General features: G+C 42.0%; 1 protein-coding gene across 1 annotated transcript in view; it reads left to right on the forward strand.

The window, feature by feature from the left end:
- The window catches only part of TULP4 (tubby like protein 4), a 259,230-nt gene that overhangs the window by 113,212 nt on the left and 119,822 nt on the right, over positions 1 to 26,196 (forward strand). The window contains exon 3 of the mRNA XM_011976427.1: positions 23,602 to 23,730. Within this exon, the coding sequence (XP_011831817.1) occupies positions 23,602 to 23,730 (129 nt within the window). The remainder of the gene's footprint in view (positions 1 to 23,601; positions 23,731 to 26,196) is intronic.

The following is a 26,196-nucleotide window of genomic DNA, read 5'->3' on the forward strand; positions in this document are numbered from 1 at the left end:
GTTTTTTTTTGCAATATTTTTTAAGGTCATCATCTATTGTTTTTGATGTGTGGCCCAAGACAATTCTTCCAGTGTGGCCCGGGGAAACCAAAAGATTGGACACCCCTGTACTAAAGGCTCTCTCACTCATGGTGCCTGAGTGAAGACAGTGTAGAACAGAGCCTCAGCCGACCCACATGGCTGTGAAGCATGATTAAAAAATAAACCTTGGCTATTTTAAGCCAATGAGATTTGGGGCATTGTTTGTCATTGCAGCAAAACATAGCCTCTTCTTGATTGATTAGTGATGTCATCCTTCAGCCTCAACCCTGCAGAACCAATTTACCTGTTCCTGGGGCCAGTATGAGTTATAGGTGAGCTGGGCCAAGGTGAAATTCTGATGTAGCTTCTGTAGATTGGCAATCTTAAGCTCCTACCTCATTGAAAATACTAGGTTTATGTTGGTATATAAAATATATTAATGGCCTCCTATTTTTTCATATATTACGAAAATTTGAAAGTAAAAAGACTGAAAACAGCATAGATACAGATGTTTTGTAAGGCAGTGAGGACAGGTCCAATACTGGAGCACCATAAGACAATAGGTCTGTGCTGGGTCTTTTTCCCATAGACTCTAGCAGTGCAGGGCTGATGCTTCAGGTACCTGGTGCCCCCAGCATACCAGCCAAAGGCCTTTTGCCTCTTTCAGCAGATACTGTGGCTGATACTTTTGGAACCCACAGTCATTAGTCTATTTGTGCACAGTCAATAAATCCCCTAGTACATACAAGGTGTGGGAAGAGATTTAGCAGTTCTCCAAACCATGCTACTAACCAGAGCAAGCAGGCTCCTGTTGGCTAGTTCACAATGTCCCCCCTTTCCCCCTTCTCCTCACCCACCCACTGTGATCTCTGGAGTAAGCTCCAGCCTTCACCTAGTTCACCACCCTTAAGGAGTGAGCCCTATGAGGAAGGAGCATGGGCATTTACTCTGTCCACTGAGGGTTTGAGGGCCCCTACCTCACAATGAAGTCAGAGGATGCTTCTGTTCAGCACTGGCCTGCATTGCTGCAAATGCCAGCCTCTCCCTTCTTACCGAGTTTTAGAGAAGACTTTCTGAGGTGGAGGGGGTGGTCATAGGAGACAGCAGCTTAGTATGATTAGTTAAGATGGAAAGGCAATTTGTACAAAATTCAATTGTTCTTCTGTAAGAACCACCAATATAGATTCAATGAAATTGTTTTCCATTAATAGAATTTTCTTATCTGTAAATGCCTTGACAAAATTACAAAACCAATGTGACCTCTCATTGCACTGGTATTTGCTTTGTTTTGGTAAAATGACTTTGCCACTCTGTAAGTGTGACTTGTGAAGTAATAGAAGAAAGGGCAGAGGCAAGAAGGATTGATGCTAGGCAGTGAATGACCTTATGGGCTTATCTTGCTAACCCATGGCAGTTTTCATCTCACTTGTTTTTACAGATGCTGAACACCTTATTCAGTGACCTGAGGAAGGAAGCACTTGCCATTCATCCTCAGCTGAGTTCTGTTTCAGCCTTTTACATGATGTTACAGCCAATGATTTGGACTTTTAGTTCTCCTTTAGTTCGTTGCCTTGAAAACCTCAATGTGCATATGAAATACCTGTTCACATGTAGGTTCTAATTCACTGGAACTGGAGTAGAGCCTGAAGTTCTGCATTTTAACAAGCTCCCAGGTGCTGCTGCTAGTCTAAGGACCACACTTGAGTTAGAATCAGTGAAGTGTACCTACTGGTGGTGGTAAATGCAGGCCTCAGACAATACTACTTAAGAGCATATTTCAAGTCTAACTGCTGGGAGATCAGGCACTTCATATATGGGTACCTTTACGTAAAAAAAAAATCATCCATAACACTTATTGAATCTTTCTGTGTGCCAGATAGTTTTTGTTTTATTTCTCACAATCTCTCTATTTGTGGGTGAGACTTGCTCAAAGTTCCAAATTAGTATGTTCTGTAGCCAGAATTCATACACTTTTGTCTGACGTGAGACCCCATCCTTGGAACTATTACACTGTACTCAAAGTTCTTTAGCATTCATGTTGATTTTGATGAAAGAACACTTTAAAAGAACTTGAGAATTTTAATTCTCTCTGCCTCCAACTTCCCAGTCACCCATGACACTCAGATAATTCTAACTTAGCTGTTCAGATCCCAGTGTTCAGGCAAGAGAAGGTGCTAGCTACCATTGTAGGCTGTTGTCTAATAGTCTGTTTTGCCTCAAAATTGCATAGCACAAATCACATTTAACCAGATAAAGTGTTTTCCAATAAACTTGGAATTAACTGTGTGATCAATTTACTGAGATTTACCATTTTGATAAAGTTTACCAAATTAAAAAACATTTTCTGTAAATTGTTTAAAAATGTACTGAAGTGCATTACTGTAAAGGCATTTTTATACATAGGCATGATTTGTAGGCTTTTCTTGAATAAGCTTGAATAAGTACCTGTTGGTTAAAAAAAATTGAAGAGGCACCCCAATAAATGGCATATTTATATGTTATATACTTCTGTGTCAATAAAAGTATGTACATTAAAATCAATCCAAAAGAAATTGTGAAAGCATGAGATGTCAGTGAAATACAGTATTTTTAATGTCATGTCAATCGGACAGATTCATTCTATTATACAGTAACACCTGAAGGTGTAGTGTGTTTGTGTAGATACATAGCTAAAATGGCCGTCTTGGTCATTTCTTTCTTGATAATTTTGTTTTTTTGGCCGATGTCTTGTCAGATCTGATTGATCATCTTAGCATTTACTCCATATGTGGCTGTTGAAGAATCCATTCTGGGAGTAGAAAAAACGTCACCTCTGCCATTTTCTTGTTTTTGCTAATGCTTACATAATTTGTTTTATCTTCACTCTTTGGGTTTTTGGAAGTGATGTTTTAAAACTACTTGTTCATTTTGTGCAATTAGTTAAGCTAGATTCACAACTCAGACCCACACCTACCTGAGTGGATGTGTGCAACAGAACTCAGTAAGCCAGCCGAGGCGTGTGTTGTAGATGGTGCCTGGCCCTGTGGACCTGCCTGAGGTAGGGACCAAAGGGTCTTATTGTCAGTCCATATTTAATATTATTAATGGTAACATTTAGTTTTTTGTTTACTTTTAACTACAAAGAGAAACACTAATGTTGTCTTCCCTCACCCAATTGCATTGTCTTTGTACATCCAAGGGGTCCTGCACTCGGCTTTGGAAATCGCTGGTCAGGAAATGGCCACTTGGTCCCCCTGTCGTCAGCTCTGTTAGAATCCTCCTAGACTTTGGGAGGCCTCCCCAGAGGTAGTGGCACCTAGTAGCATTCCATTTCCATGTCAAGACCATTTGGATTGAATTCTGTCAAGGCTACTCCTTGATTAAAAGCCGACCACTCTACCTTATCAGGGTAAGTTTTCCTTCAAAGGGTCAGAAGTTTACTGCATCTCTGCTGTTCACCAGGACAATTGGACCACATTCTACAAAGTGCACAGATCAGCAGTAGCCTTCAGTGTCCTAACTGTAAAGATCCAGATTTTCCTTAACGCTACAATGCTGTCTCTTCCAAGTTAATCCTTTTTTCTTACCAAAAATTTTACAAAGTGAATCTCCCCTTTCGTGTTTCCACTAAAGAAATAATTACGCACCAAATATGTACAAAGACCCTTTCTCCCATTGCCTTTCTCTCCTGTTTTTATTGTTTGCTTTCCTTCTGCTCGTGGCCTCTCCAGAGAGCCCCCGGGGCATGTGGTAGAAGCCTGATATGCTTCAGCACCTGCAGCTGAAGCACCTTCCACTAAATGGATTCAGTGGATCCTCTGCCTCCAGAAGGCACTGCAATTCTCAGTTTTCATCAGAGCTGCCTGGAGGACTTGCCAAAACACAGATTACCGGCCCTACCCCAGGGTTCCTGATGCGGTTGGTCTGCAGGGGCCTGAGAATGTGCAAGTCCTCAGGTGAGTTCTGGTGCTGCTGATCCAGAGACTCATCTTAGAGAACCACTGGCCACAGGAACAGAGTTCCTAATCAGTCTCAGGTTTTCAGAGTTCCAGAGCCTGAGATGGGGATTCTTGTCCCAGCAATGTGTAGGAAGAGGCTCTCGGGAGAGCAGGAGCAAGTGGCATGAGCCAGCCTGGGTGTCTGGTCCCCGTTTTCTCCTGGAACAGTGGAGGGAAGGAACCAGCAGCCTCTCAGGGCCTCCAGCTTTTCTCTGCCAGGCCCCGTGATCCGTGGCTGGGTGCTCGGTGCTCAGAAGCGGTAGATCTGCTGGCATTTGAGAATCTGACCCCCAGATCGTTGAGGGTCTGAGAGTGAACCTGATTCCTCAAAGGAAGTGACCCTTGGGAATGCTCATTTTGGGGTGGGATTTTAGGATTGCTGAGCAAGGCACAGAATGGAGGATAGTGGGAATGCATGTGGTGGAACCAAGGGAGAGGATGGGATTCCAGACAGGCACGGGTGGGTTTGGGGGCCCAAAAGGAAGGGAGAAACATGACTCTTGTCTGATTATGAGAACACAAAATGGGATCAAGATGCCCAGGTTGCACTTGGGTGAGGATTTCTTAGGAACATCAAGAAAACAATGTGGCCGGGCACGGTGGCTCATGCCTGTAATCCCAGCACTTTGGGAGGCTGAGGAGGGCAGATAGCCTGAGTTCAGGAGTTTGAGACCAACCTGGCCAACACGGTGAAACCCTGACTCTACTAAAAGCACAGAAATTAGCTGGGCGTGGTGGCAGGTGCCTGTAATCCCAGCTCCTCAGGAGGCTGAGGCAGGAGAATCACTTGAACCTGGGAGGCAGAGGTTGCAGTGAGCCGAGATGGTGCCACTGCACTACAGCCTGGGCGACAGAGCAAGACTGTCTCAAAAAAAAAAAAAAAGAAAGAAAACAATGTACTGCTTGACAGTAGTGGCTGTTAACTTGGCTGCTATTTCTGGGGACTTGTGCGGTCTAGGCACTGGTCAGAGACCTGGCACTGGTCCAGTCAACCCCAGGGTCATCCCTGTCTCTATCCCCACTTGCTGATGTATTTGGGACCGATTATTGCCTCATCTTTAGAATGAGAATGGTCCTGATGACCCCATACAGGTTTTGCATGGGGATTGAGGTGTTTGTGAAGAAGCTGGTGGGTGGTAAGTCCAGAGCGAATGGTAGTTGTTGTTATCTTGAGCCATTACACTCTGCAGCAGTCCTGGTAAGTTAAATGCTGGTGCCCTTGTTTACAGAGGAGAAAATTGAGACTCAGTGAAGTTACGTAACTCACCAGAGTCACCCAGCTGTTGTTAACACTATTCATGATGGAATATAATTGACTCCTGTTTTGAGTTTATTGGTATTGGTGGCTGAATTATTTGACCATCCATGCTGCCTTTGATAATTCCTTTCAAAAAGAATGTTATATTTGCATCAGCCAGCAGGCAGAGGATGTATGTGGAATAATGGATTCTTCAGCAAAATGGGGAAAAGTTGAGCTTTAATAAATCATAACATGTAACTAAATGCAAATACAGAGTTGATTAAATGGACTTTAAAAAAAATTCAAGGTATATTCCAGGTAATTCAGACTGAGAGCTAATGCTGAGTTATACTGTAGCAGCTCATATGCACAGAAAATTAACCATTGCGAAATATTTTGAGGGGAGATCTTAAGTGTTAAATATGTTAGGGAATGTGTAAAGGGTATTTTTCTGTTTGTAGCTGTTAAACCTACTCCAGTTTTCACTGTAAAAGGGAAAGAGTGCTGGGTAGAAGGAAGTCATTTGCCTGTTTAAGGAATTCTAGATAATTGGTGCTTTAGCAGGGAGTGCTAAAGTTTCCCTTGCTTTGAATGTTTAGAGACATGTCAAAGTACCTTTCTTGTAGATATGTGAGTAAGGAAGCTCCCGACACTCTACACTGCATTTGAAACACTTTGCATGTTTCTAGCATTGCACTGAACTCATAATTATTTACCTGCCTGTCTCTCCGTGTCGTGAGCATCCTCTGAGTATGTGAGCCAAGCACCATGTTTAGCTGTCTGGCTCCAGCATGCTGTCTCGTGTACGGTAAATGCTCAATAATATGTAAGAAAGAACCTCAGGCATCTCCATTATCCTTTAAATATTTTAATTGGGATCTAGCCCATTGGTTTACGTATTCTGTAGTCTAGACAGTTCAGAACTTTTTGTAGGGTAACTGCATTGGTCGGAAATGATTTAGGTCATCCTGGTAGTAGTTTAGGGAATACAGAATTTCATTTCTAGCCTTTCAGAGTATGAAAGAATCATAATTGAATTTTATCAGACAACTTTTTTCCCCTCATAATTCGTGTTCATTTTGTGCATTTCTATTTACAAATGTACTGTATAATGTAAAAGAATGATGACATTTCAGTTCTTAGCAGATAACTATTGATACAGGTGTTCTAGGCTGTGTACTGAAGTTAAGTGAGCAGAAAATAGCTTTTTTGGATTGAGAAGATAAAACCTGCAGGTACTTCCAGGTTGGCCGCCTTTTATGTTTGTTTGGGTTTGTTATTGTTGTTGTTGTGGTTCTTTTGAGACAAGTTCTCTTGTACCTGGGCTGTAGTGAAGTGGCATGATCACAGCTCACTGCAGCCTGGACGTCACGAGCTCAAGTGATCCTCCCACTTCAGCCTCCCAAGTAGCTGGAATTACAGGCACACACCACCATGCCCAACTAATTTTGGTGTTTTTTGTAGAGACAGGGTTTCACCATGTTGCCCAGGCTGGTCTCGAACTCCTGGGCTCAAGTGATCTGTCCGCCTCGGCCTCCCAAAGTGGTAGGTTTACAGGCATGAACCACCGCACCTGGCCAGCCCTCTTTTATGAAGCTGTTTTTCCCTGGCAACTAACAAGAACTGTATAAAACATAGTGCATATGTGTGCACGCACTGTTTGCTTTTATCTGTGGAACATGTTGTGTGTCAGAAGTGTGAAGTGACCCACAACCCAAGAAGTAAAATGTGAATGTTAGACAATAGTTAGTGATGAAAAATGGAGTTGTGCTGAGCCACTTTCATCTGGAAGCAATGCAGAAAACCCATGCAGAGTGAAGCTGTGGGCCCAGGGTGTGGTCAGGCCCTTCTAAGCATTTGGCAGGTAGAGTCAGCTCTGGACACGAAGACGCTCATCTGTGTCTGTAGCGCATCTGAGCGCTGGCTCTGCATTCGTTTCATCTCAGGTGCTAGTGTTGTGACTGGCTCTGTGCTTTTGGAATTGCTCTAGTAGGTGGATACAACACCTCCTCACTTTTTTTTTTTTTTTCATTTTAAAAAATATATAGGACTTCTTTATAATTTTGAGTGATCATTGGTTTTTGTAAGATTGTTTCCATGTATATCTCAATATGGTTGAAAATCAAACAGTCAAAACCAGTGTGGTATTCTAGACTCATGTTTTGGATTCTGAGTGTTGGCACTAGCTCTACAAATACGTGCTGGAAAGGTCTTAGACAAAACTTCAGTATATATTTTTCTGTATGCAAAATGCCCCCTGATTGATGAGAAAGTTGTGAAGGTTCCCATGGATATTATGAGGACAAGTTAAATAAAATTCTTTTGAGCTGCTTTGAGCTTCTCAGAAATCTAAAAGAAAACCAAAAACAAACATTGCCTAAACCTAGCTCTTCCTTTACTCCTGATGGGGAGCTGTCCCTGTCCTGGCATCCCATGCCCCTACACCCCACTCCTACCCCTTCCCCACCCCTCAGTTACCCTTCAGCTTTGTCATACTCCCAGTGTGGCAACACTGGACTGCAACTTTCAGTATCTCCAGTGCCTGGCACAAGATTAATGCTCAGCTGTTACTTGAATTAAATTGAAGTTTAGAGAGGATGTGGATGGAGTCACAGATTGGTTTTTCTTTTAATTCAATTGGGAGATAGTGTTGACTCTCATTACTGTTATAAAATTATTTGTATGAATTGAGGGAAATGCAGATTGTCTGTGAGAAAGCAAATGAAGACTGGTGTTCTGAATAGAGAATCCTACTGATATTAAAATTAACTGGACTTTTTCACTTCCCAATTAAAGGGGGTAAGACGCCAGCATTTTAGACATTATTATTGGAATATCTTTGATAACTCAAAAACATTGTACATTTTGTTGTGTATCAGTTGTTTGAAGACATGTTTATTAGGAAGATAATGCCATATTAAAGGTCTGAACTAAGCTGTTAGCTTTCAAGCCTTAAGTTTAGAAAGTATACAGTGTACATTTTGAAATGGCAGTTGATTTTGTAAGGTCTTCAGGTTATTTTTGTAGCTATATCCAAAAATAAATGATGACTATTGGAGTTATTAGAAAGCAAATTATCTCTGTGCCAGAATGCTGGCTTTGGGAGGTTTTTTTTTTTTTTTTTTTTTTTGACAACTTACGTTGGGAGAATAACAGCCGATAACAGCACACAATAAACATCTCAATAATTTGTGTTGTGTTTACTAAAAACAAGTTTGTATATTTATAGTCTTGTTCTCAAGTGGCTGACATGAACAGTAAAAGTGGAAAACTTGTGGGAATGAATATCCAGCAACTGCCGGAAAGCACTGGAAATTTAAGTCATTAAAAATCTTCCCTGTGGTTTGCTATATGCTAACTGAGCCAGATCAACTTTCTGCAGCCCACCCCATCCACTGAGCTCCTGAGCTGTGCTGGAAAGCAGGTGAGGACCCTTGCTCACTCCCTGTTTGGCCTCCTGTACTACTGTTCCCCTTGCTAAGCTGCAGCCTGTCCTCCTAGGATAAGTTCCTTGTTGTGGCCCTTTTTATACAGTGAGTGTCTCCAGGGACACTTTTTTTTTTTTTTTTGAGACGGTGTTTCGCTCTTGTCGCCCAGGCTGGAGTGTAGTGGCGTGATCTCAGCTCACCACAACCTCCGCCTCCCGGGTTCAAGTGATTCTCCTGTCTCAGCCTCCTGAGTAGCTGGGATTACAGGCATGCGCCCCTATACCCGGCTAATTTTTGTATTTTTAGTAGAGATGGGGTTTCTCCATGTTGGTCAGGCTGATCTCGAACTCCTGACCTCAGGTGATCCGCCCACCTCGGCCTCCCAAAAAGTAGAAAGAGCTTTTTCCGCCCGGTTTTGAACTGGGGACATTTCACGTGTTAGGCAAATATGGTAATTACTATACTATGGAAACCCTGGGACACTTCTAATTAGCCTTGTTTAAGTAGTATTTTAATTTGGGCATCTCATTGTTCAGGTGTATTCCTTTTCGCTTAATCACCTGGATATCTTGTACAGTCATGTAGTTTAGGTTTCTAGCTAAAACAACTCCTCTTCTGATTAGAATTCACTCATGTGTGTGTGGTGTCTTTAAATGTAAACTTAGGAATTGCATCTAGGTTTGAGTGGTTGGTGCCACCACCATGTGGCTATGGGATGTTGAACAAAGCACCTAACCTCCCTAAGTCTCAGTTTCTTTTGGAAGATAAGAATGGCAACATTTGCATCATATGGTGGTTGGGAGAATCAAAAGCCCTTACCCACCACACTCTCCTAGTGTCTGATGTGGAAATGTCAATCTCCACTCATGCTCCAGCTCTCTTCAGTTTGCTAGAACCTTTTGTATGGTGAGTTCATTGTTCTTTTAGGATACTGGATATCCTTTAAGACCAGAATGTCCACTGCAATACAAATCAGCTTTCATTTAGATTTTTCTTCCTAGCAGCGTCTCCTGTGGTGTTAAAAGATCCTGACTTCTGCAGAAAGATGGTAGAAGTTCCATAATATTTCATAAATATTGAGTGATAGTTTCTAACCATACCTGCTTCTTAGGTTTGAAGTGTTCCATGGAGATGCTTGGAAGATGTTAGGCCAGGGATCTCTTAGGCCCGTGGTGAATGTGTGCTGACTTGTCACAGGTGAGAAAGGGCAGTAGAGGCAGGCACGATCACATAAGAGCATCTGTGGCTCTCAGTAGTTTGGTCCTTGTCATCTTGGAAAGTTAGTGTCATAGTCAGTGGCAGAAGCACCAGCCTCTACCCAGCAGCTTGTCTGGTACTACCTTTGGAGGAAAGAGTGCAAAGTACGAGTGTCTGCTGAAAGGAAGTGGGTACTGTTCATGCTACTCTCTGGTGCTCACCACCTCTGGAATAATGAGTAACAATTTCTTTGATTTTTTTTTTAATTTTTAAAACATTTCTACTGTGGTGAGAAGAAGGAATACAGCAGGAATCAGTAGAGATAGTTCTCTCCTGCAGAATAAGAAACCAAGGGGCTTGGCCTAGCTTTGAATTTTTATTAGAAAAAATGACAAGGAGAAAAAATTCTTTGGTGAGAAAGTTTCATATTAAAAATATGTACAACCTTTCATTCATAAAAAATTCACATAAATTTTTGTATTTAAACCTAAGGCTGTACCTTTCACACACCTCCAACCACCTGTTTTTTTGTTTTGGTTTGTTTGTTTTTTGTATTATAGAAAGGTACATGGGATAACAAGAGCTAATCCTTACTCAGCTCCTAATGTGTGTCAGTTACTGTTCTGACCACGCTAACCAAATTAGTTTGCTTAATCCTCACCATCCTACCAGGATAAAGAACTGGTCCAAAGCCACAAAGCAGTAAGTAGTGGCACTGGGATTCAATCTTGGCAATCCCTCTGCACGATCACAGATGGGACAAGAAAGCTGATGAGTTGTGGATGTGAATATCAGTACCTTTGGATTACTTGGGTTTTCCTTAGTTCCCCTCCTTTCCATCTTTTCATCCTTGTTTCTGTTTTCTTAGCGTGCACTTGTAAGGAAGGGTGTGTTACTGAGCCAGAGAAATTTTGGGAAACAGAAAGTGGCCAGCAGTCATGTCTGTCAAGGTGAGGTTTGTTGCCCAGTTCTCCTAGCATGGAAGACAGATACAGATAACTTTTGAGAAGAAATGAATCCATTTAACTGCTATGACTGGTACTAGAAGTTGAAAATCATCTTGAAGGAAATTGACTTTGGCGATTAGCATTCAGGTATGCAGTGTCTATGTGAATTCTTCCCAGTGAAAATGATTCTCTGGCAGTTGCTTTTCACTGAAGATGTCCCTCTGGGTTGCTCTGTCCCTCTGTGTGTCTGATGAGCAGTCAGTGCCAGTTGATTTGTGCCGCCATGCTCCTGACAGGTGAGGAAGTTGGGAAGACACCCTGTGGTCCCCCACCTAACCAAAAGCCATACTATTTAGGGGACCTGAAGAGCTGTGTTGTGGTTAAGAGAGCCCTTTAGTGGAACTATCCAGGGGCTATGTTGAAGCTCAGTTAGTGACATCATCAAGGGAGGGCTCCTGTGGATTTCTTCAAAGAAATCGTAGATGGTTAAAAAGAGCTGCTCTTCCCTCACCCTAGGGTCTTGTGATGGAGGAGAGGAGAGGAGAGGGAAGGGTGTCCCTTGGCCATGAGTTTGTGGTTTTGTTTAAATATGAAATGCAGAAACGTAAAATCATTTGAAAACAAGATATTAGTGTGTGCAAAGGTGATGATGGGAAATGGAGTTATTGGAAAGGGGCATCAGGAGCTAATAGAAGAGAATGAACACACTTTCGTTGTGGGATTGTTACACACACACAAGTCGTAACAAAACAGGGAGGAAACACTTGTGGCAGTGACAGTCCTTGTTTCTGTCGCATCGTCGTAGCTGGCATTTATAGCTACCCTTCTTCCACTCCCTATTCTGTATTCTTTTTGCCTTCAGCAGGCAGCTCAGCTGGTCACGGTTCCTTTACCTGATGTGGTGACCATATCCCAAACTGTCATTCCTGAAGGGTCCAGGCCATTCTTAGTTCTGCTGGGGTTGGGTTGTTGCGGTGTTCCATTGGTGTTAATCCCAGGGCATGGTAACACTAAGCGATGCGCTAAGGAAGGGCTCTCCTGTATCCCAGACATACCCTTCCTTACCTGCATAGTGGATTCGTAATCCAGTGTCCACATGATTGTCAGGGTCAGTCACCCCGGCCAGCACAGAAACTCCCTTCTCTGCCTGTTGATTCAGAGGTGTGAGGAACCTAAAGTGGCCAAGGCAGCAGTCTTAGCTTCCAGCTCAGTGGAATCATTGTTGTGTCTCCTGCTGGAAGCATGTCTTCCTTTGGATCTGAGACCTATAGGCCAGCAGAGCATAAGGTTGTGAGGACAGGAAGCAGGTTTTGCTGGTGGATCCTAGGGCAACCATGAGTTGTACCACTCCCGCTTCCACCTGGTGATTCCTGAACTCACACATCCAGCCTGTCAGAAAAAGAGCACTCCTGCTTCCAGGTGATTGTGTTATGATCCAGCTGCTGGATTTTCTTCTTGAGTGGTAAATCTTTTAAGTTTTGTGAGATTACACTTAGCAGCGGGCATGTTGTATTTGCTTAGTATTTGTTTGAATAAGATCCAGTGAATTGAAATAATAGAACTAGAAGAATCCTTAGAAAGTATCTAGACCAAATTGACTTTTCAGACAAAATGAAGACACAGAATGCTAAAGCCCAAACTGAAATTCAGATTTTCTTTTGCCAGCCAAGAAGAATTTCCCGGTTCTAGCTTTGCTCTGCTCATGCATGGCTCAGAAGCAGGCTTTGATGTGGGTTGATAGTTGGGGGTGTCAGATGATGAGCTAAGATTTATCTTCAGTTGGTAGCCAAACAAACTTGGCTACCAGTCAAAGGTGGTGGTTGTACGTGCAGAGCAGTGCCATTTCCCGTCCAAATGCTAAACATGGTGGGCTAAGTGGTAGAGATTTTATAGAGCAGAATGTAGAGAATCCTGCTGTCTTAACTCCTCTGAAAAATGAAGAAAAACATCTTGGAAATTAATAGATTAAATGTAAATGACTAAAATACATAGCTGATAGGTAAGGCTTATATTTAAAACATAAAATTTCAATCAAAATAGACAACTACTTTAATAATTGAATTTTCCTTTAGCAAATTTGGTGAAGGATTAGCAGTAGGTAGATGCTTAAGATTAGTGCTTTTTTTTCCCCCTGAAGCCATCATACCATAATATCACTAAGGTCAAGAGCATATTTAATTCGTGCATGGTGTTCTGGCTTCAGACCTTGCATTGGGTGGTGATGTGCAATCTTCCAGCTAATTTTTAAAATGTGAGCATTCTGCACAAATACAATTGTTTTCCTGGGATGAATAGGTGTTGCCAAACAACAGGACCATCAAATGATTCAGACCTACCTTATTTTTAAAAGAGGAAAACATGCTGGACTAGGAATGGATGCGCTGGCCCCTGGTCATTGCCCTGCCTTGTGCTGATTGGGTTCTTTGGGCCAATTAACCTCTGAACCCCCGTTGCCTTTTCTGTAAAATGGAGATGATGATGCCTGCTCCAGGTTCCAGGCCACAGGGTTGAGAATCAGGTCCTTTTGTAATCTGTCCATTTCCTTACATATACAGGAAGTTAACTCTCTTGTTTTCGAATGAAACATTTTGAATCATGTATGATAATTTAGCAGAGGCTTAAATAATAAGATGATAGATACATATGAGGCTTTTTGGTAGATATTGAAAGCCTATTAATATGGTAGGTTGACTGGTTAATGCTTTATGCTTTTCTGTAGATACTGGGAGAGATTTTAAGAAATTCAATAATTTTTTTTAAATGTCTGAATGATGTTATATAGCTCAGAGAGGTGTTTGCTTAGATCAAGGCTGTATCCATATCTATAATGGCAAAAACCTCAATTACTTTTGCACCAACCCAGTAGTCTACACTAGTGGGTGATCAGTGTGAAGCTTGTAATTTGAGTTAGGATCTCTGTTGCAAATTTGAATCACATCTGAATGCAAAGGAAAGATGTATCATTTGCTAATAGACAATAATGACCTCACTGATTATTTTTAAGGGCTAGTGCTTTTTATTCAGAATATCTTATTTTCTAATTTAAGATTCCCTAATACTACTCTTTTGATACTTAAAGTAATTTTTATTTGCAGCTTTATTGGCACCTGGGTTCTCTGGTTTGCTTTGTTTTCAGATAATCCCTTTCCAAACTCAAAACCCCCATCCTGCTCCAGAAATGCTTAAACAGGTGGGCCTCCAGTGTGCTTTAGAGGGACATTCTCACCCCAGAGCAGCGCTCAGGGAAGACAGAGTTGAGAGAGAGGTTCGTCAGAGAGAGGCTCACGTCCTGGCTGGGCGGGTCCAACTGGACAGCTGGACTAGATGAAGAAACCGAAAAGCAGGAAAAGAAAATTGCCCTTAATCCTATAAAAATAACAAACATGATGCCCTTTTTTTTTTTTTAAATTATTATTATTTATCCGGAGTTTTGCTCTTGTTGCCTAGGCTGGAGTGCAATGGCGCGATCTTGGCTCGCCACAACGTCTGTCTCCAGGCTTCAAGCGATTCTCCTGCTTCAGCCTCCCGAGTAGCTGGGATTACAGGCATGCACCACCATGCCCGGCTAATTTCGTGTTTTTAGTAGAGACAGGGTTTCTCCACGTTGGTCAGGCTGGGCTCTACTCCCGACCTCAGGTGATCTGCCCATCTTGGCCTCCAAAAGTGCTGGGATTATAGGCGTGAGCCTCCACACCCGGCCCAAATTCACTTTTAAGCCATAGCAGGTCGGCAAAAAGGAATAAAGAGGAAGGTCATTAAGGATTAAGAGATTTACCCTCAGTTGGTCATAATCAATGATCATCAGAGAAATCCAAATCAAAATTATATCATCTCACCCCATTTAAAATGGTTTTTATTCCAAATATCCGGCAATAACAAATGCTGGTTGAGGATGTGGAGAAAAGGAAACCCTTGTACACTCTTGGTGGGAATGTAAATTAGTACAATGACTATGGAGAACAGTTTGGAGGTTCCTGAAAACCTCCAAATTGTTAGAGCTACCTTATGATCCAGCAGTCTTACTGCTGCGTATATACCCAAAATAAAGGAAATCAGTGTATCGAAGAGATATCTGTACTCCAATTGCAGCACTGTTTACAGTAGCTAAGGTTTGGAAGCAATCCAAGTGTCCATCAACAGCTGAATTGATTAGGAAAATGTGATACATACACAATTGAGTACTACTCAGCCATAAAAAATGATGAGATCCAGTCATTTGCTACAACATGTATGGAACTGGAGATCGTTATGTTAAGTGAAATAAGCCAGGCACAGAAAGACAAACATTGCATGTTCTCACTTATTTGTGGAATCTAAAAATCAGAACAATTGACCTCATGGACATAGAGAGAAGAAGGATCATTACCAGAGGCTGGGAAGGGTAGTGGGAGGTTGGGGTGCGGGGAGGTAGGGATGGTTAATGGGTACAAAAAAAAGAATAACACTTAGTATTTGATAGTACAGCAGGGTGACTATAGTCAATAATAATTGTACATTTTAAAAGTACTTTAAGAGTAATTGGATTTTTGGTAACACAAAGGATAAATGCCTAAGGGGGTAGATACCCGTTTCTCTAAGATGTGCTTATTTCACATTGCATGCCTGCATCAACACATCTCATGTACTCCATAAGTAAAAACTATATATAGTTTTTTAAAGGTTACAGCATGCAAACATGTGGATTATTTTAAAGCTGGATGATGGGTACATGGAAGGTTATTAAACCCAGTTGCTCTTCTTTGGTGTATGTTACATTTTTTCTGTAATATATAAAATAAAAACCTATAAGAATAATGTATTGAGGATCTGTACATGTCTAATTAAGGTATAAAAATGCCTGTGAATTAAAAACATGAAATGTCCATAAGGTCATTTTTTTCCTCAGACGAGAAAAGACTGAGGCCTGAGGAATACACAGGACTCTGGATAGTACTGGTGATATTTTAAGCTGAATGAGAACACTTCATAGTAAATTTTTCTTTAAACTTTTATATATGTCATAAATATTGCCTACGATTTTTAAGTTAAGTCTATGGAGAGATTTTAACCTTTCAGCTTCACTTATCTGAAGCAAGGTAATAGTAATGGCAATACCTCCTTCTAAGATATTTGTGGAGATAAAATAAGCTATGTAAAATAATGTATGTAAAAATGACTTAAACTTATTGTTGCTAAAATACATTGTTTAAATTCACTAACAAGATAGTTTTTTCAGACATGCGATGGAAGTAAAATATGTTCATTGTGGGAAAATCAGAAAATAAGGAAAAGTTTAAATAAAAATCATTTATAACACACTTGTTGGGGTGATCAGACCCAACACAAGGTCGTGGGGGTGACGAAGTCCAGCAGAGTCAAAGGAATGAGAAAAGACAGTTTGAGAGAGAAAGTGGGTCCAGGGGGACATCGCTAGTGTATGGAGGCTGCGAAGGCCCCGAACCCTGGAAGCCCAGACTATTTATTGGTGATCAAACAAAGAAACGGGTGTTGAGAATGTGGGGGTCGAAAGGGTGCCGTTACATTAAGCACATGATTTACAGCTGTGATGGTTTAGCATCTGCTCTGCTACTTGAGATAATGGAGAGCAGGTTCTTTTAATTCAAGATACAATCGATCCTGGGAGAGCGAGGAGCCAGTGAGTCTAGACACATTCCAGAGCCATGAGCCCTGGATTCTATCCAAGCCACGAGGGGTTTTATGCCCTGGGCTTAGATTGTGGTGCGTCAGGGTAGCCTTCCACCCTTTAGCGCAGAGCTTGGCGCTCCAAAGGCCACAGGGAGTTTTAGACCCTGGACCCCGGACATGTTCCAAGACTCTTTTACATTATGTCAGACATGCAAGCCCTGCCTCAGCTTCTCCCAACACTCAGCTTTTCTCCCATCACACACCATCACTAATGTCTTAGTTTCTTTCTTTTTAGTGTGATTTTATTTTCTTCCCTCAGAACCAGAACTAATTGATACAGTTGTTTTCTAGGATATTTTTGCATTGCCAAAGTATGACAGCAAGAACACATGCTTAAAAAGCAAAGAATGAAGTGGCTCCTCTGAGTGTTCCACCAGGTGCTCCTTGAGGGCAGGCGTCTCTCCCCTCTGTGTGTCCTCCCTGAATGCACCTGTTTGGTGCCTCCTGAATACTCATTGGCTGAGTGATTGACGGCCACAGGTGCCAGCTTGGTTGACAGGTACTCTGAACAAGAGAGAAGACAGAGCCTCTGGGACCCTGACCTAACCTTGAACTTGCTTTGTGACCTTAGGAAAGTTTGTTCACCTCATTAGCCTACCTTTCCTCATCTACAAGCCAGAGCTCTAAACATCGATGTTTAGATGTCTGTTTTAGCTCTAAATTAACTACTAATACTAATAACTACTAGATACACCAAGGGTATTTAGTTGAGAGTAAGTGAAAAGTGGTGATGAGGAAAAATGTGAATTTCACAAGTTTTCAAAGTGATTTGCAACCTCAATGAATAGTGCATGTGATTGAACATACTTTCCAGTAGAATTTTTATTCAGGAGTTAGCAGCTATGATGAGTGGAAAAGAATAGAAGTTAGAGTCATAGGGGGTACTATTCCACAGGATTTTGAGGCAGGTGAATGCCTGAATATGGTCAAAAGATGAAAATATTAACTGTTGGGTTTCCGCCAGATGGTAATTATAATGTAGCTCTTCAGCATTGTTTTATCTTGCTTTAATGGAAGAATATTGCTGCCACTTAATAGATGAGAAGGGTGGAATGGTCATTTTGCATTCATATCAGATTTGGTGTGGAGTTCTCTTTTTCCTAATTCAGGCCTGGCTAAACTCTATCCAATAAGAAGATATATTATTTTCTGACAACAAAGTTTGGAAAATACAGGAAAGAATGTGTAACTGTGTTTCCTGGGACGTGTCCTAAAGAAGCTGGGACTAGAAGGTCATCCCCCAGCACATGCAGGTTCAGAACTAGTTTGAGGCACCGTGGTCCCCGGATTCCAGGGCTCTGACCACAGATCTGTGTTTTCTGAATTCCTTTATTATCTCTAGGCCATTTCATTCACAGATTCTTATCAACCAACTGAGATTAATTGAATTGTGTTTGAATGAGAACTGGATTTGTGAATATTTAAATGAGATAAAATAAATTTGTCTATCTGGAAATAAAACCTAAAGTTTTCTTCAAATGTAGTTAGCGTTTCAGAGGGCTTAAGAGAAACTCCTACAACTCAGTAATAGAAAAGACTACCCAACTAAAAATAGGCAAATGATCTGAATAGACATTTCTCAAAAAATACACAAGCAAGCACATGAGAAGATGCTCAACATCATTAGCCATCAGGGAAATGCACATTAAACTGCTGCACACTCACCAGGGTGGCTATCGTTTTTTTAGAAGACAGGCAATAGCAAGTATTAGAGAGAGTTTGGAGAAACTGGAAACCTCATCCATTGCTAGTGGGGTTGTAAATTGATGCATCACTTTGGGAACCAGTCCTGTAGTTCCTCAAAAAGTTGAACATAGAATTATCATTTGACCCAGCAACTCCACTCCTAGGTATAGACCCAAGAAAAATGAAACATGTTTATACTAGAAAATTTGCACACAAAAGTTCATAGCAGTATTCATAATAGCTAAAAGTTGATGAACAGCCCAGATGTTCATCAGCTGATGACCAGATCAACAAAATATGGTCTCTCAATACAATGGAATGTTACTGGGCTGTATTTTAAAGGTAAACACTGATATATGCTACAACATGGATAAACCCTGAAAACATGCTAAGAGAAGGAAGCCAGTCACAAAAGACCATGTATCGTATGATTCCTTTTATATGGAATGTCCAGAGTAGGCAAATCTGTAACACCAGAGAATTGGTTGCTTAGGGCTGGAGTGAAATATTGTGTGGTTGGTTGGTGGTAACTGAAAAGTACAGGGCTTTGGGGGTTGACATAGATGTTCTAAACCATATTTGAAAGGTTGGACAACTCTGTGAATATACTAATAACCATTGCATTGTACATTGACAATGGGTGAATTACATATGTGAATTTTGTCTCAGTAATGTTATCCACCCCCTTCTCATCTGAATCAGTTTTAACATCTTACTCTTGAGAGAGAGAGAGGGAACAGATATGGTTAATCATCTTTCAAGAATAGTTTAATAGAACAAAAGTTACGAAGTTCTCAGTCTGGTGTGGAACATTTGCGTGAGGGAGCGCAGTGTACCGCACGCGCCGGGACTGTGCAAAAGCTGCTGCACACAGAGCAAGTGGGATTGCTTGGAACTTCAGGGAAGGCTTTACTCACCAGGCGGCAAGGGGCAGAAGGGTGTTCCTGGCCAAGGGTGGCACGAAGCATGTGGTGATGTTGCTTTTTAAGTTACAGAGTTGGGTAGGGAGTGCAAGTGGTGGCAGACGGGTCTGGAAAGGGAGATTACCTTTCAAAACGTTAATCTTTCATTAAAGAGGAAACTATATATGTAAATACTGTGCTGAACCAGTCTTTATCTTCTGGAGTTCTGAGTTTGTGAATTAATAACACAGAGCTCTCATTTGCTGAATGTTTGCAGTGTGCCTGGCCCCAGTCTGAGGTCCTTTCTTATGATACTCCTCACAACTCAGTGAGGGGTATGCTACTATGGCGTGTGTCAAGCGGACGAGGAAAGGGGCAGCAAGAGGGTCCCAGTGGCCACAGCTGTGCAGCTGGTGGGTGAGTGAGGAGGCCCAGAGTCAGAGTCAGGCAGCCAGACTCCGGAGCCCGCCTTCCTGAACCCTGACCTCCCGGTGACATCTCTGGGGGCAGCAGTCTGCGGAACCATTGTTCTAGTTGAATTTCTTCCAGCCTCTTTTTCAGGGTGCTTTTGGTTCGTTAAAATGACCAAATGTGTCTACAATTAACTTGGCAATCACTTTGTTTTTCTTGCACAACTGTAGTTGTTGCTGGTTCACTTAATAAATTGCAGAAGAAGAACAGAGTGGTGATAATCACAGGGATTTCTTACTTGAGCTGTGTGTATTTAGTGTTCATTCAGATTACATTTGCTTTAGGTTGAGAGAAATCCTTCTAAACAGTGATGACACTGGTTGTTCCCTGAGATGACTTCTTGTGTAAATCTGTCTGTCAACACCATTTGGAAGGCTTCTGACTCAGAAGACGAACATCCTTGGGATGGGCAAAGTGATGCTTGTTTTGCTTTCCCTAAAAGTAGTTCTAGGTGTAAGAAGTGATGTGACTGACTTAGGGTCTTAGATTATGGCCCAAATACAGACTTTTAGCAGTTCTGCCCTTTGTTTTTTTGTGTAGATTTTCCTACCTTTAATAGCTTTACTGACAACAGTAACACTCTAAAATGAGAGAACATGTCTTATATTAGAGAGGGTAATAGGTTGGTATTTTTTGAACCATCAAAGGCCTAGGTCAAAACTAAGCTTTTCCTCTGACTTTTTAGTCAAAGAACATACCCTTTAGCTAATACCCCAAGACAGAAGTTCTTTGGTGCTGAGAGTCAACGACAGTCACATTTTCCTTGAGAAAGGAAGGAAAGCTCTATCTCTGGATAGCTGGGCAGATCCATAGCCCCATAGCACAAAATTCGGGCAACTGAGAACCCAGCTGGCCCCCAGTTGGCAATTCCTCAACATTCTGGTATGTCCTAACATTGCCAAATAGGCTGGAAGGATTTAGAGAACAGGAAGTAAGCTACTGGGAGATAAGGCTGCAGCTGTAAATTGTAGACAGGGGAGGAAATGGGAATAACAGCATTAGCAGTTTGGCTTTATTTTTAAACCAAAAATCACTGGAAAGATTTCTGTCTCTAAGGGTGTTACTCACCTATTCGTTTATACTGTTGGAACTCTTAGCAAATTGTGTAAATGGGACCACGTTTCCATGTACTGCTGCATCTCAACTGATGAAGAATTTCTGAAAGATGAAATTGAGTCTGTGAACATTTCATTTATCCAACAATGGCAACTATGTTGTCATAAAGACCAAAAAATCTTTAATTTCACATTAGAAATCATTTGAAAATATTTTTTGCCTCCACTCTTTTGTGTTTGTGTCATGCTATGACCATTCAAGCTTTTTCATGAAGAGGTTTGTTTTTGATGGATGTTAAAGGTAGAAAGGTAGATAATGTGTCTAGCCCCTCTCCTCTGGAGTATGACATCTTGTCGTCAAGTATTATTTTACAGAGAGGATCATAGTGGATGAGTATTCATTGGTATTACATTTAAATAAGGTAATAATTTAAAAACTGATCAGTCATGAATATTGTGTTTTTAATTTGTCATGTTCCATTCCACAGTGGCCATTCTGAAGTACATGAATGACTATGGGTTTAAATAACTGTTGTGTTAGGGACCAAATTGTAGCCACATGCACATCTGTGGATTCTAGTGCTTGGGTCAAATCATTGGCAGATCTGAAAGAAGTTTGTGAAGTTGGCTTTTATTTACCATTTGGAAATCCTATATTTTATGACATGTTCAGTGTCATTTAAGGACTTTTGTTGATGTTGGTCTAACTTAAAATCAGTAATTCTAATACAGGATTTTTTAAACTAAGCTAAAAAAAAAAATGAATCTGGGTTTGTTGCCCTGCTCCCCACGTGAGTTGAGCCCCCTCCTGTGTCTGTGTACAGAGGACTATATTAATGTCTGTTTAGGAAACAACTCCAGGGACACAAGATGTCCTAATCGCTGTCCTTAGCCCTAACAGTGTCTGGTTTAATCATAGGCAGGCAGGCAGTGTATGCTGTTGTTCAAATGCCTTTGGGAATTGAAAGTAAACTACTTGAGGGAGCCGCGGTGGCTGTGGCCGGTTGTCCTGGCGCACAAGGAGGCGAGGCTGTGCAGTCGAGGCCACCTGGGCAAAATTGGGGAAAAAAAAAAAAGGAAAGTAGACTACTTGAAATCATTTTCAATACCTTCTATATAGTTCAAAGATATAAGTTAACAAGGATTACAACCTCTAATAATATATTGTTGTTTGCACAATATATTCAAAATTACTATATGTCAGTATTCAAAGGTGAACATGCTGTCCTTTTCCTCAAGCAGCACAGACCTGTGGTGGGGGGTGGTGTTCACAAGCTGATAGTTACGTAAGCAGTGCATCCGCAGAGCTATGACTAGAGCAAGGAAGAGGGTCTCAACAGAGAGGATACAGCTAGATGGGGCCACCTGGGAGTTCTTCGTGTCCACATCCATGCAAGGTGAGCCGTCAACTGGATTCAGTTTTCCTGGTTATCACCAGGTCTGAAAAGATCTCAGCCTCACAGCTGCCTCTGATTTTTGCAGTTTTAAAAAAGAGCTATGATATTCTTCACACTTTAAGTAGGTAATAATTTTCTCTCGAAAAAATTGATTTTATTATACATTTTACAACAAGTGCAGATAACACCAAGTGTGGCCAACCAAGGCTGCTCAAGGCAGACTAAATCAGGTGGTTCTTGGGGGTTCCTCCTAGCCCTCTGGTGCCCTAGACACAAGTTTAAAGACCTAAAATCAGGTGTGTCCATGGCATTGCTTTGAGAAGTCCCAGGGTTTATGCGTTAGTCTGAAAGCAGAAATTGTACTTTGGACAGAGGGTGTGAGGAGGGGCTTGGGCACTGTGGAAGTCTTTAACCATCAGTCCTTTTTGTTTTCAGATATAAATTAGAATTTGGAAACCATTAACACCAGTGCCACATGTTCACAACTATTATGATTAGCTATTAGGCACAAAATGCTGGGAGTAGACAAAGGTTCAAATCTTTTTTTATTCATAGCAGGAGTACTCTTGCTGGTTAATAATAGCTCTCATTTTATTGATGTATGTCAGTATCTAGCTGTGTGTCTGGAGGTTCTGACTTCCCAGCTGGAACTTACCTGAGAACAGCAGGTGTGTTTCATAGCTACCAACTCAGTATTAGTCACATAGCATGAACGTAAAAAATGTGTGCTGAATGTCTCAGAATTAATTCGTGATCACCAGGATGGGCCAGTCAGGAACAGCCTCAGGGAACATTCTCCAGGGTGAGCCCTGCCGTGTTGCTTTTGTGGCTCATGGTGTCCGGGAACCATTCCGTAACCCTCAGTCCCTTGCTACTTTTACTGGGCTCTGTGAGGCCACCCTCAGACTCCTCCGGCACTCATCTATTCTCAAAAGCCACCTAGCAGAGCTGCTACCTTTTTAGATAAGTGATCAGAATTTTTCAAATTATAAAACAAAGTTCTTAGAAATTTTGAAACTTATAATTTCTTCCTATTTCCTCTGGTGATAAATCCTAAACAACTTAGATTTTTCAAATATGTATTTTTTTCCCAAATTAACCACATTCAAATGCTAAACTATTTAGAAATAAGGTAGACCAAAAAAGACACTGAAAATTTTGCTTCAGGAGGAAAATGAACCTAAATAGTACTCACCCTTTCCTCTTTCCATACTAAATAAATAATACCCTGATTCAAATCCATAGTAAATGCTGTTAAAATAGTTTCCCTACAGCACAGGACCAGCAGGTGAAGGATCATCTGTGAGAGGCAGGCGTTGGGTGCGGACGGGCCCCAGGTCCCCTCTTTGTTTTTGTAGTAGTGGGCATGTTCGCGCTGCCTCTCATTGTTAGGAAGCTGTGTCAGTGGGGCTGATTCCCTGTGGACTCTCGTGTGAACTCTGGCTGTTCCCTCCACTGATCCCTGCATTCTCCCCCAGTCTTCTCCCTTTACTGACTGCATTCTAATTAGTTCTTCAAGTTTGATCACATCACAGAAATAATCCTGGCCCACAGATTCATTTCCTGTGGTAAATGTCTTCTTGGTGGTTTTCTAGGTTGTGCTGGTGAGGTGGAATGAGCCCTACCAGAAACTGGCCACGTGTGATGCGGATGGAGGCATATTCGTGTGGATTCAGTACGAGGGCAGGTGGTCTGTGGAGCTGGTCAACGACCGCGGGGCGCAGGTGAGTGGCAGGTGCAGCTCTGCCAGTGAAAGGCTGCGGGGTAGAGAATGCCCAGACAGGCATTCCAGAGCAAGCGCGTTAGCACCACACAGCAGCCCGTGCTCCAGAGCTGGGGGAAGAGAAATCAATCAAATTAGAATCCTGTGGCCGGGCGCAGTGGCTCACGCCATGATCCTAGCACTTTGGGAGGCCGAGGCGGGTGGATCACGAGGTCAGGAGATCGAGACCGTCCTGGCGAACACGGTGAAACCCCATCTCTACTAAAAATATAAAAAATTAGCCGGGCGTGGTGGCGGGTGCCTGTAGTCCCAGCTACTCAGGAGGCTGAGCTTGCAGTGAGCCGTGTGCGCCACTGCACTCTAGCCTGGGTGACAGCGTGAGACTCCGTCTCAAAAAAAAAAAAAAAATCCTGCTTTTCATTTCTTTTGCATGTGTCACTGATAAAAAGAGAGTGCAGGATCATGCCTCGTTTTCAGCCGTGCTGCTGTTGTGAGAACTCTCCAACTTTTAAGCTTTAATTAGATCTGTGAAATCATTTTTTACCCTTCAGTGTTACAATTCTGTGTTAAATTTGGGGCCTCTGGCATATCACTGTTTTGCCCCCTTTGAAAGGTATCTTCCCTGTGTTGTCATTTCATCGGTCTCATGGAGAGCTTCACGTGACTTCTCACAACCTGCTCAACAAGGGAAGGGGGCTACAATCTCTTCCACAGGTTTCAATCAGCACAGCCACCTGTTGTCATCTTCCAGCTCTTCCTTTCTGATACAATTTGCCTCTGCTCTCAGGAAACAGTTGTACCCAGGACACCTGCTGAGCTGCACTGTTTCTAGTTCTCCCGTAGATTGTTCTGGTTTATGGGACAGCTTCATGGTGCACTTTTTGTATGGGTTTAAGGACACAAGTTTGAGCAGGTAGCTCCCATCCTGGGGATTGTACAAAACTGTGACTTAAGAACCTGGGTCCTCAGGGGGTGTCAATTAATAATTAATGAGAGGTTTCTTGGACTATTTTAACTCTCAGAATGATTTCCCTGTGGCTGCCTTTCTATACACTTCTAAGGTACTTGGATTCTCATCCTTCCCTCTCCCACCTGTTGCTTAAATAAGCTGTGAGCTTCCCAAGCTGCAGATCGGTCAAGTGACATAAAATTACAATGAATGAAGATGGTATTGTCGGCGGCTCACGAAAGACCCTGTGTGAAAGCAGCATTCTTTTTTTCTGAGTTGATTTGGTAGAGTCAATGTAATAATATTGACTGACTGATTGGCCTTACCAGTTTCCTTCAGGCCTCCTTACAGTGAGAAAAGGAAGAGGCAGAGCGTCCTCTGTGACCATTAACTGGCCTTCTTGAAGGAGAGCCACAGATGTGGACATCTTCATGTGGGTGGACATGTGATCAAGAGCACGAGCTCCGGAATCAGACAATGTCAGCCATGAATCTCACCCCATGACTTGTGTGGGAGATACTTCCCTGTGTCTCAGTTTTCTTATTTGTAATGTAGGGGCTATAATGTGCCTGCCTCAGGATCACGGAGGATTACATAAGACTGTGTATGAAAAGTGCCTATGGCACTGCCTGCATCTTATCACAGTACCACCTTATCTAGCACAGAACTGCCCTGCCCTGAAGCAGTAGCCATAGGTCATCACCAGAATGAGTTTCAGGCCTTGAGGTAGCAGCTTTTCATGGTTTTCTGTGAAATGGACGCCTCTCCGAGTTGGCCTGTAAAGGTTCTGAAATGCTGTCATTCTTCCATTAACCAAAGCATGGGATTCTTTTCCCTAGAAAGGCCCAGTGATGAGGTGAGACATATCCTCAAATTTAGGGTGACCAGAGGACTTGAAATCACTGCTCAGAGGAAGAAATGGAAGGGGATCAAGGATAAACGCCAAATGAGGGAGAAGGATAAACGCCAGATGAGTGCTTGGCTTTTTTATGCGTTATATCTTTCAGTCTCCAGGAACCCTGTTCTGAAAATATTGTTATTCTCAGTTAATAGAAGAGAAGAATCCAGGTCAGGAGTTCAGTAACTTGTCCAAGGAAGTTCATGGGTGGTAAGCCAGAATTCAAACCCTAGTTTGTTTGAGTCTGTAATTCCTCACCACATTATCATGCTCCCAAACAAGAAAGGATTTTCTCTTTTGTCGGAAATGCGTGTATTCGTAGTGTAGTTACATGCTGCATAATGACGTTTCAGTTAACGCAGACTGCATATACAATGGTGATCTCATAAGGTTATAATGGAGCTGAAAAATTTCTCTCACCTAGTGACATTACAGCACGACACATTCCTCATGTGTTTGTGGCGTTATGGTGTGAACAAACCTACTGTGATGCCAGTTGTATAAAAGTGTAGCACATTTTTATACAAGCATATGGAGTCCAAAAGTCCATAATGCTTGATAATAACAAATGACTATGTTACTGGTATTTACTGTACTTTTTATTATTTTAGAGTGTGCTT

This window comes from Mandrillus leucophaeus, unplaced genomic scaffold (genome assembly GCF_000951045.1).
Source record: "Mandrillus leucophaeus isolate KB7577 unplaced genomic scaffold, Mleu.le_1.0 Scaffold166, whole genome shotgun sequence".
NCBI lineage: Eukaryota > Metazoa > Chordata > Mammalia > Primates > Cercopithecidae > Mandrillus > Mandrillus leucophaeus.